The sequence below is a fragment of the Oncorhynchus mykiss genome, chromosome 14 (assembly GCF_013265735.2).
Source record: "Oncorhynchus mykiss isolate Arlee chromosome 14, USDA_OmykA_1.1, whole genome shotgun sequence".
Lineage (NCBI taxonomy): Eukaryota > Metazoa > Chordata > Actinopteri > Salmoniformes > Salmonidae > Oncorhynchus > Oncorhynchus mykiss.
The window spans coordinates 14,049,274-14,061,950 of NC_048578.1; the positions used below are offsets into that span (position 1 = coordinate 14,049,274).

General features: G+C 39.4%; 1 protein-coding gene across 2 annotated transcripts in view; it reads left to right on the forward strand.

Moving 5' to 3' along the window:
* LOC110488871 (complexin-1) overlaps nt 1–10,690 on the forward strand; it is a 69,357-nt gene extending 58,667 nt beyond the window's left edge. For both annotated transcript variants that reach the window (XM_021561308.2, XM_021561307.2), the window contains exon 4: nt 6,763–10,690. In XM_021561308.2, coding sequence (XP_021416983.1) covers nt 6,763–6,960 — 198 coding nt within the window. In that variant the 3' untranslated portion in view covers nt 6,961–10,690. The remainder of the gene's footprint in view (nt 1–6,762) is intronic.
* The last annotated feature ends 1,987 nt before the right edge of the window (nt 10,691–12,677 follow it).

Sequence of the window (12,677 nt, forward strand, 5' to 3'; positions counted from 1 at the left end):
GATCTTCATTGGCACTGGGTTGTTACTTCCTAACAGAGACACAAAATCCTCCCGAATGAAATGTAAATAATCTGGGTCAATTGGGACTTTCACATGAACCTGGGCATGAGACCGAGTGAGAGGAGTGAATGGATGTCGGACAGGCGCTGCTAACGCCGTAGGCTTAGGTTTAATATTAGCATGAGTACTACATTTACCTTTAGCCCTGAGAAAAGGACATTTGTTTTCCAATGACCTAGATGAATGAAGCACTGCCCGTGAACCACAGTGTCTCGTTAGGCAAGGCCCAAATCTATCCAAACGCCAACCCTCACTCGGAATACGGGGCTCTGCAAAGCCACTCTCGTGAGTCCAAACAAACTCGTCCGCCAAAACTGCAGCTTCAGAGACACTCTTTTCGTTTATGTACGTGGCTATGCGATCAGGGATTATGTCCTTAAATTGCTCTAGCATAATTGTAAAATCAACATGAATCTGTTTATCAACCCTTTTTAAAGTTCTAAATCGTTGTCGGTATGCCTCAAAGACCAATTAGTAAATCTGTAAAAGTGATTTTAACCTTACCATAGCTGACACTGTCGGCTACATCAAAAGCTGAATATGCTTCCTGCACTTTACCAGTCAACACATTGCAAGTGCGATCAAAAATCAGGCCAACTCCTAGCATCACCAACGCGCTCAAACGAAAAGAACATCTCAGGTTCCTTGTCATTACATTTTGGCAACAGCAGTAAGTTTCAAACGTGTCCGGGGCACCTCCGAGAGAGGAGCGACCCGTAGGTAAATCAGGGTCACCTTCCCTAAGCAAACTCTCCCAAGTGCTTTCCTTCCCAAAACCACTTCCAGCCACTCTTGTTGCAGGTTGGTTTTAGCGCGCTCCAATTCCTGTTTAAATTCCAGTTCCTTATCATGCTTAACACGATCAGCACCCTCCAATTCCTGTTTAAATTCCAGTTCCTTATCATGCTTAACACGATCAGAACCCTCCAATTCCTGTTTAAATTCCAATTCCTTATCATGCTTAACACGATCAGCACCCTCCAATTCATGTTTAAATTCCAGTTCCTTATCATGCTTAACACGATCAGAACCCTCCAATTCCTGTTTAAATTCCAATTCCTTATCATGCTTAACACGATCAGAACCCTCCAATTCCTGTTTAAATTCCAATTCCTTATCATGCTTAACACGATCTGAACACTCCAATTCCTGTTTAAATTCCAGTTCCTTATCATGCTTAACACGATCAGAACCCTCCAATTCCTGTTTAAATTCCAGTTCCTTATCATGCTTAACACGATCAGAACCCTCCAATTCCTGTTTAAATTCCAGTTCCTTATCATGCTTAACACGATCAGCACCCTCCAATTCCTGTTTCCTGTTTACCCCAGTGGTAACTACCACTCTCCATCAGATTAGCCTTCAATATCAACCTAACAATTTTTGGGGGTGATTATCACTAATCAGATCCAATTTTATTTCTCACTCGGGCTGAATGAAATGCTTACTGACAAGCCCGTAACCAACAATGCAGTTCAAGAACTAGAGTTAATCAAATATTTACTAAATAAAGTAAAGAAATTCTAATCAATCAATAAGGTAACACAATACATTTACATAACAATTAGGCTATATACAGGGTGTTCAATGTAAATCATCTGGGTGGCCATTTGATTAGTTTAGTTGTTAAGCAGTCTTATGGCTTGGGATTAGAAGCTGTTACAGAGCCTTTTGGTCCTAGACTTGGCACTCCGGTAACACTTGCCATGTGGTAGAAGAGAGAACACTATGACTTGGGTGACTGTTGTCTTTGACAATGTTTTGGGCCTTCCTCTGACACCGCCTATTATATAGGTCCTAGATGTCAGGAAGCTTGGCCCCAGTGATGTATTGGGCTGTATGCACTACCCTCTGTAGCGCCTTACGGTCAGATGCCAAGCAGTTGCCATACCAGGCGGTAATGCAACCGGATGCTCTCGAAGGTGCAGCTGTAGAACTTTGAGGATCTGGGGACCCATGCCAAATCTTTTCAGTCACCTGAGGAGGAAAATGCGTTGTTGTGCCCTCTTCACAACTGTCTTGGTGTGTTTGGACCATGATAGTTTGTTGGTGATGTGGACACCAAGGGACTTGAAACTCTCGACCAGCTCCACTTCAGTCCTGTCGATGTTAATGGGGGCTTGTACGGCCCTCCTTTTCCTATAGTCCACGATCAGCTCCATTGTCTTGCTCACATTGAGAGAGGTTGTGGTCCTAGTATCACGCTGCTAGGTTTCTGACCTCCTCCCTATAGGCTGTCTCATCATTGTCAGTGATCAGGCCTACCACTGTTGTGTCATCAGCAAACTTGATGGTGTTGGAGTTGTGCTTGGCCACACAGTTGTGGGTGAACAGGGAGTACAGGAGGGACTAAGCACACACCCCTGAGGGGCCCCAGTGTTGATGAGCAGCGTGGCAGACATCTTTATGCTTACCCTCATCCGATCCCAGGTGTGTCCCATTTCACTGACGACACTCCCAGCTCCGCCCACCGACATCTTATTAAGGAAAACCAGAACAGAGAGAAAGAATACAGCAGACAAAGTAGGAGGGTCATCATACCATACGCCCTCTTAATGGAGCACATGCACAATCTATGTCTCAATTGTCTCAAGGCTTAAAAATCCTTCTTTAACCAGTCTTCTCCCCTTCATCTACACTGATTGAAGTGGATTTAACAAGTGACATCAAGAAGGGATCATAGCTTTCACCTGGATTCACCTGGTCAGTCTATGTCATGGAAAGAGCAGATGTCCTTATTGTTTTGTAAACTCACGTTTTTTGACTGCACTGGGCCTTTAACATCCAATACAATAGGTGTGATCAGTCTTTAAACCAGACTTAAAGGTTTCCTCACTGTATGTAATCTGTAGATGTTACTGTTAGTAAGTGTGGAGTAATGTGCGGAATCATCACCGTCTGTGAGATAACCAACTTCCTATTTAATGCCAATCAATTCCTATGCAAAGAGAGGGGCTAAAGACGCAGCGTCTTATTTGCGGCACTGGCACTTAGCTGATCTCACCAGGATTAAGAATGAATCTCCATGTGTCACTCAAGATGTGACTGAGTAACATCTCTGTTGATCTTCTCCAACATGCACAACCACACTATTGGCATCAGCAAAATGCTACGGCTCTTTCAGTAACTTCTAGCAAACTTGTGCCGTCTCTATTGTGCCGTTGTGTAAAGCAGTCAGGAATTGTCTTGGAAAATCAAGTGAGTCAGCTTATTTCATTGTTTAAGCCTCGAAGATTAAAGAACGCCTTTTCTAGCAGGCCTACCATTAAAGAATCATGAGCAATTAGCAAATTCACATTGGAATATGAAATATGACCAGTGTGTTAGAAAAATGATGTATTTACCTGATTTGTTTGATATTAATAGTTAACGATTATACACTTAACAGAAAGTAGGACATTTCTGTTCTGTTTAATTTTGTGTTTCTATAAAGAGATGGTTTCCACTCTAGCTTCCTGCAGTTAGTCTGGGAGTATGGTCAAATAAATGGGTTTTGCTAGAGATAGCTTGAGCTGACAATGACTTGGTGATAAAAACCTAAAGCTGGCATTCCATAGACAAGATGTGGTGTGTGTGACCTGAGATAGAGAGAGCCTGGAAGAGTTTAGAACAATCGCTCATTGTTTCATCTTCCTGGCATCTGGGAAACTAAGCCAGGTTGTGGGTAAAACAACACCCCATGCAGATAACCAGGAGATAGACCAGGGTGGCTTATGGGAGGGGTGGAACCAGCCCTGAATAAGGATTTTTAGGTCCTATATATGATCTTTATTTTTTCGTTATGAGTTAGGCTGCTCGGCCGGTTGACTAGTCTCATTATTGCAATAATTAATCGATATTGAATAAAGATGATTGTTTGAAGAAATAACAAAGTCTCTCACTTGATTAGAATATTCCACAATACCAGTCTGATGCATTTTAATTAATGTCTTACACACTTTTGATTTGTGTTATTGTGACAAAATTAGCATTAGCATTTCTATATGCCTCAGATAGTACTGAGTAGAGGTCGACCGATTAATCGGAATGGCTGATTAATTTGGGCCAATTTCAAGTTTTCATAACAATCGGAAATCGGTATTTTTGGGTGCCGATTTGCCGATTTAAAATAAAAAAATAAAAAAATGTATACCTTTATTTAACTAGGCAAGTTAGTTAAGAACACATTCTTATTTTCAATGTTGGCCTAGGAATGGTGGGTTAACTGCCTCGTTCAGGGGCAGAATGACAGATTTTCACCTTGTCAGCTCGGGGGATCCAATCTTGCAACCATACAGTTAACTAGTCCAATACAATAACGACCCGCCTCTCTCTCGTTGCACTCCACAAGGAGACTGCCTGTTACGCAAATGCAGTAAGCCAAGGTAAGTTGCTAGCTAGCATTAAACCTATCTTACAAAAAACAATCAATCATAATCGGTAGTTAACTACACATGGTTGATGATATTACTAGATATTATCTAGCGTGTCCTGCGTTGCATATAATCAGACTGAACATACAAGTATCTAAGTATCTGACAGAGTGGTGGTAGGCAGAAGCAGGCTCGTAAACATTAATTCAAACAGCACTTTCGTGCGTTTTGCCAGCAGCTCTTCGTTGTGCGTCAAGCATTGCGCTGTTTATGACTTCAAGCCTATCAACTCCCGAGATGAGGCTGGTGTAACCGAAGTGAAATGGCTAGCTAGTTAGCGTGCGCTAATAGCGTTTCAAAAGTCACTCGCTCTAAGCCTTCTAGTAGTTGTTCCCCTTGCTCTGCATGGGTAACGCTGCTTCGATGGTGGCTGTTGTTGTTGTGTTGCTGGTTCGAGCCCAGGGAGGAGTGAGGAGAGGGACGAAAGCTATACTGTTACACTGGCAATACTAAAGTGCCTATAAGAACATCCAATAGTCAAAGGTTAATGAAATACTAATGGTATAGAGGGAAATAGTCCTATAATTCCTATAATAACTACAACCTAAAACTTTTTACCTGGGAATATTAAAGACTCATGTTAAAAGGAACCACCAGCTTTCATATGTTCTCATGTTCTGAGCAAGGAACTGAAACGTTAGCTTTCTTACACATCACATATTGCAATTTTACTTTCTTTTCCAACACTTTGTTTTTGCATTATTTAAACCAAATTGAACATGTTTCATTATTTATTTGAGGCTAAATAGATTTTATTGATGTATTATATGAAGTTAAAATAAGTGTTCATTCAGTATTGTTGTAATTGTCATTATTACAAATAAATAAAAAATAATCGTCCGATTAATCGGTATCGGCTTTTTTGGTCCTCCAATAATCTGTATCGGCGTTGAAAAATCATAGTCGGTCGACCTCTAGTACTGAGAGCACTCCCTGCCTTGCCCCATTCTGAGTCCCAGTTCACAAACTATGTCCTCTCTGTGCTAAAGCCACAAGATCCATCCTCCTTTAAGATGTTTACTGGCTGAGAATCACATTCTCTGCTTGGGAGAGCAGCAAAGCGTCACAGGAGAGTCCGACTCATTTTCCGCTTCCGTGCCCCAGGATGGTCCATCAGTCAGTCAGGTAGGCTGTCGGCCCTCACTGTGGCCCTACTCCCCTCCTCAGCATCTGACAGTAACTCACCAGAAGCTCTCTCAGCCAGAGGTCTAATAGAGGCCCAATCCTCCCTCGCATAGTGGAAAGCTCACCTGGCTGATCTCAGAGAAAGTAGTCTTGTTTTGTTCCTACTGTGCAGTATAATGGGCGCTATTGTTGTAGATCATGTTATACTGAAAATCACGGGGGGCTGGAAGCGTGGTGGTTAAGAGCATTGGGCCAGTAACTGAAAGGTTGCTGGTTCAAGTCCCTGAGCCGACTACGTGAAACATCTGTCGATGTGCCGTTGGGTAAGGCACTTAACCCTAATTGTCTGCTAAATTATTTAAATGCATGGTGATTGATTGGTTAATGTATTGATTAATTGTTATTTATTGTCCTGCAAGAGGAAATGATTTCCACTTTCCATAATGTGTTTTACACTACTTGATCAAAGACAGAAGAAGGTTGAGATATTTTGCAACGATAACGGGTACATACACAACCATTGAGATATGTCTCCAGAGGAACACAAAATTCCCCCCCAAAAATGTATCACTTGAAGTATGATGTGATCCATTATTTCAACCTGAATTGAATGTGGAGGAAAGACAAGTGAAGTTGTTGAAATGATTTTACACTAAAAGGATTTTCCTGCCAATATTCAGCTTAGTATTAAAATAATGACTTTAATTCAAGAACAAATCCACTTGATTTGAATGGAGAGGGGCACAAGGTCTCTATATTACTATGCAAATTGTTGGTATTCAAGGAGGCAGATTAAGTGCCAGGTGGCTCATTGCCAAGTAACTGGCACAACGCATCTTGGCGGGTCATAACGAGACAAGTTCATTGCAAGCTCAAGATCTTGGTTGTGCATTCAAAAAAGCACTCTACACTTTGTTTATTCCAGGGGAGGCATTGCAAGGAGAAAAGGTAGACTAAACCCCCCCCCCCCCTTTAATTATCATAAAATCAACCATAACTACCATCTTGTACTGTTATGTGTATTATATTGTCACATTGAGGTGCACAAAACTCTATTAAGACTGAAGAGCGCCACAAAATTGATAGAAAGTACAGAAGTGCACGTGTGATGTGAAGTTTATATTTGTTCCATAAAATGGCTGCCTTTGTTTCTTTTCTGTTCCAGTACGGCATCAAGAAGAAGGAGGAGAAGGAAGCCGAGGCCCAGGCTGCTTTGGATCAGGCAGCAGAAGGGAGTCTCACCCGCCCAAAGAAGGCTGTCCCACCCGGCTGCGGAGACGAGGAGGAGGAGGAGGAAAGTATCATGGACACCGTCATGAAATTCCTTCCTGGTCCACTTATGGATATGTTCAATAAAAAGTAACAGTGTTGGCGATATTAGATTGTTAACCTTCCAACACACATAACCAAGACCACCATCCTAACCGACCCTTCTCCTTCACCCATACATCCCTGTTCTAAGAGCCCTGGTTGAATCAAGATGCCATAATATTTGTCCTTAACTTAAATGATCTGTGTTACATTGTCTTATGTGGAAGGAAGACCACTGATTGGTGATACTATGAGACCTATGTAGCATCTGCATAGATCCAAAACATTAACTTAAAGACAAATTTGATGTCAGGTTTTCAAGGTGTCCAGGCCTTAGAATGTGATCTGAGATCAACCATAATCCACCCTTTTTGTTTGTAAACAGCCTCTGGTTTAAAATAAATATATGTGATTACCAGAAAATATATTAAAAAGTCTAAGCCATAATTTAAACTTTTGAGAAATTCTCCAAATCATATCAAATTTGATTGAATTTAGCTGTTTATTGCTTCTCCATTGAGACTTTATCCATATACTGTTCTACGTCCCAAAACATTCATAGGTTCTAATGTAAAATAAATTATAATAATGGTAATAGTAACAATGTGGTGAACCAGAAAGAAAATGGATAACTAATTCAACAATAAATGTTTTTCAAGCATGCAGTTAATATATATTTTTGGAGTACAGTACATGTACAAATTCCATTTAATTTGTTATGATTAAGTGAAATACATTAATATTGAGGCAATAACTCTGGTTTTCAATGTTGTTTCAATGACACCACTACTACTATGTACAGTAGGCTAGACATAAACATCCTAACTGTTCTTCCTTGAGATGTCCACGATAAAAATGAAAATGCTCAACAATGAACCAAACAACATTGGCAACATTCCTGATGTACCTGTGCTTAGTACAAACCAATAGAGTTGTATGTCTTGTTGCTAACTTTATCTGCTTCGCTCCTATAAAGTAGGACTTGTGGGAATCAAATCCGGCAATTGGACGCAGATGCTTACTCTTCTTATTTCCATGTCTGTAAATATAGATTTAACGAGATGTACTCATCATTTTCTCAAGCACAACTATGTTGTGAACACACTTTATGTGAACAGACAGTGACAATGGTGCAATATACAATATTGTTCAAGGTTTTCCTGTTAACTAAATGGAGTGCAGTCCTGAATCAGCAAAAACAGACACTCTTCATTATGTGTTGAGCTTAATACGTTTTGTGTGTCAGTGTACAGACACAGCGTTGTCTGACTAGTAACGGCAAAGCATACGAACTCAGTCTGAAGTGTGATGTGGGGAAAGAGGTGGAGGTTTGGCTTAATGTTGGGGGTTTGATCGGACAGCATTTGAACCGGTGAGGGTCCTTGTCTCTCAGTGGGATTTGGTTTGTGGTTCTAACATACCGGTAAATTGTGAGAATGCAGGACAAGACAGGTAATTAGTAATAACTTAAGACGAATGTATACACCATAGGAAAGAGTTGTCCTCCGCTGAGTTTGTATACATGTATATGTTGTCCATTTTGATCCCAGAGGTCAACATGTACATTTCCCCAGAAGTTGCTGTGCTTTAGTTCTACCACAGAATTATTTATTGAAAGTTATTGAAAGTTTATTCTAACTTTATTGAAAGTTATTTCATAATTTTCAATCTATTTCTTAATTTCTTAATTTAAAATGAATTAAGCTGGACCGTCTGCTTCAAACATTCCAAATATTTAACACATTCCATAAGGCCACTGGCTTCATAGGATCATGGACATCCATATGGCCACTGGCTTCAAATAATCATGGACATCAAATGACAAATATGTCGCTAGTATGTGTAAAGAATGCCTTTGATGTTCTTCTCTTACTGTAAGGAAATTGTGCTTGAAAATCCTTTTTAAGTGTTGAGGTAGATACAGATTCAACACATGACCAAGTAAATGTCAATAGCTATCTTGCCTGCCATGTACAGAAAAAAAAAAAAGTCCAACACGTAATCAAAGGGAAAAATGTAATGCATTATAGCAGCTAGCTAGCTAACGTATAGATTGCTAGGTAACAGATAGCTTGTGAAGCCTTTATTTGGGAGTGAACAAGCTAGTTAGCTAGCTATTGAGCATTTGTCAATAATGCACAATCTGGGATAATAATATTTGCTTGCAAACCAATCAATGTTGAGTACACTAGACAAGTGCCAAGCAGTTAGGCGATGGTAATTGTGAAACTGCCACTGTTTAAATCGGCCCAGTGTTGATGCTAGTTAGATTCAAGATTAGCCGTTAGAAACCTGCCAGGTGTGATTCTGGGGCCTTACTAATGTAGTAGCAGTGAAATAGAGAAGAAAAATGAGCATGATGTAAAACCTAGCTACATAGTACGCTCTCAAACTTTCCTGCCAATTGCCTACAATGTTTAAAGCTAGACATATGAAAGCCACAACCTTGAGGTCATTAATAGAGCACATTTATTGAACTTCCTGTGATGTTTATGTACTTGTGAACTGCCTTCAGCCACTTATTTATCAATGTGCTAAAACTTAGCTGAAATGAACAACCAATACTTGTTGGTATTATACAATTACTGTATACTACTTTTCTATTTATTAGTTGTTGGCACATGCATTCATCGACAGCATTCAATTCATCATTGACATGTTTTATTCTATTAAAAACCAAAGAATAGTCTTGTTAGTGATAGAATGTCTCATATTTTCAATTTCTTTATCTCATATTTTTTCTTCATTTCAAATTCTCAGGTATTTTAGCTTTTCGTTTGTACGTTTTTATTCATATTTTGTAGTGATCATGTAATGACCACAACTTAGTTTGAAATTGCAGTATTTTGTTGTTAGGGACCAAGCACACCACATCATTCATTTACGAGGATAATGGATAGATGGCATGGATCTGGTTTGCCCCTTATACATTTTTTTATAGAACCAACCCGACAAGGTTTTCCAGCAACTTACAGTTGTCTGAAATCCTGTCAAAGTTCCAGATTTCCTACTTGGAACACATTGTAGAATACTAAACAGCCATGAAAGTGCTCAGAAAGAAAAACAGTCACCTTCACCTTTCATCTACAAAATGGCATCTCTGCCTATTTGTCACCTAATCGCAAACAAATGCCACTTATTGACGAATGGCTGAAAAACAAGTCAAATGTCTAAAATGGTTATTTGTTTGCTATTCTAGTAGACACCATGCCAGATTGCTGTTGATCCACTCTTTCTCACTCTTCAAGTTAAACCATTCTTTCATTTCACCCCTCAATTAACCATCGATATGATAAAAACTGCCTGACAAAAATCTCACTTAAAACATTCCTATGTTGTGACTTGAATGTAACTGTCTGATGTTTCTATCTTTGCATTGTCTTCGACTGTTTCCTCTGTGTTGAGAAGATGCTTATCCTGGTGCAGTTTTCTGTCTGTATCGTTCCTGTTTACGTCCACTGGTGGTTGTACTTCGAGAAATCTGTCTCTTTAGTATTTTTTTGTATTGTAAAATCTTCTTACCCTTCTCCCTATCTCTCTCTCTCTCTCTCTCTCTCTCTCTCTCGCTCTCTCTATTTGTTGACAATTGTGTGCATGCTTATGGTGTGCGATGTACTGTAGGCAAGGTTGTTAAGATAATTGTTTGTGTCTTCTGTGTTGAAAAGCTCCACCTGACAGCCTCCCTGCATGCCATTTTAGGCTGATCTTTTAGTCTCTGTAACATTCCTGCCAAAATGGAATCACCGCACACTCTGAGAATAAAGTGATTTCATATAATTGTTCATCGTCGTGTGTTTCTGATGGCTCACTGTACATTATAATTCTCATAAATTATTCAAAAGCAGTGCAGTGGTATAAACGTAGTTCTGTTATAGGGAAATGAGAAAAGATTTTGTAGGACGGTAGAGATTACTTCCAGAACCGCAATATGAAATCATACTTAGCTTATTTTAGTAAAGCAACGACATTACATGTGCAGACAACAATGTATCAATTGTAACTGTTTCTGTAGCTGACGACGTTCATTTTTCATCTCCACATGGTTGTTATGCATCTCTACGTTTTCCAATCAATTTGACATCTATTCAATAAAAGCGAAAGGGCTGTGAACAGAATGTACTGTGTCATTCAAAGGGTGATTGGATCTTGTTTCCAAAAGATTTAACTGGTAATCATGTTGCAGGGTGAGTGGTAAAGGGACATCAAAGTAATGCAAATGGGGCTCCTCTCGTAATAAAGTCTGTTTGCCATGAGAGGGTCTCTGATATGGGTATGAGCAACCTTCTACACCAAACAAATCCACTAGAAAGATGATGGACGTATGCCTAGCAAGGGTTATAGACATATATTTTTTACAATTATGTTAAATGCCATTGCATAGGACACAGACACAGGATTTAAATGAATCGATTACAATGGTGAGACATTTTCCAGCATTTTCACTGGGAGGGGGAAAAGTACTGTTATGCAAGCAGCCTTTGTTTTGATATTTAATGAACGTTTAAAGGTTGCAGGCATTAGCTCTCTGTACAGAGTTCTACTCTCACGAAATCTTGGTTTCAAAGATTTCAAACATGAAATCTTTAAAAAGACTTGCATCAATACATTTCATTTGTAGGCATTCATAACAAGGTCTTAAGTGTTTGTGAGCATTCATTTAAAATCATTTACTGTCAATTTAACACCTTTTTGAACATATTTTCCAAAACAAGTGCTTAAAAAATCTCATTACCGCAACGCTCTGAAAACGTCAAGACCATTAGGAAAGCTAATACATTTTCACATTATTATTTTTTTGATTATAAACAGTCATGCACAGTTACTTGAAACTCTGAATTAATATTTTTTTTTTTTTGATTTTTACTGATTTCTCACATTACCGCAACGCAATCTACAACCTAATATTTTTGATATTTCATTGAAACCTGACATATTTTCAAAATGATGTGGCAAGCCTGAAAGAACGTAAAGTATAGATTCTGCACATGCATTTAAAAGCAAACTACTGTTTTTCCATTCATTCAATTAACATTAAATGAACACCCGTTGTGGTAATGATACATAGGTTCGGAAATGAGGTTGATGATTTCGGTAATGATAATAAGTATACTAAGACTGAGGTATGGTTAAAAACAACGTTTTATGTAGACAATAAATTAGATATCGGCACAATCATGGATTCAAGTTCAATCAATTTCATTTTGCTGTGCTTCAAAAGTACATAACATACATAGGCTAAAACAGAGAGCACATAAAAACAACACATACAAAAACATTAGAACAGCACATGTCATCATCACCACACACACTGGCCTGTACAGTGTCCATTGGGGATTAAGTTTCTATGACCTCCAAGCTGGTGCAGCTTCTTTATCTTCAAGCCAAAGTTCTCATGCGTTTTGCAAGCACACGTTTCTCTGTCTGTGACTCTTCACTGGCCAATCCAAAATGGCTTAAGTTTAAAGAATGGAGCCTTGGAAAGGTTATGCCTTGGATTCTCAGACAGAAATCTTCTATGAAGATTTGCCATAGTGTCCGGTAAGGCTCTCTTACGGAATATCTGGCCCCTTTTCTGAATTTCTCCGGATATTTTGTGGGTGATTCTTTTGGGGTAGATGTCTTCATTGGTCCTGGTGTCTCTTCTTTTAGGAGTTGAGTTGATGGCAGGGACATTTACCTGCTGAGGTGAGAATGGCTGTTCTCTTGAGGAGGCTGTCTTGAAGATTTTGAATAACTTCTTCAGTTTGGTTCTTGAACATGTTGAAGTGT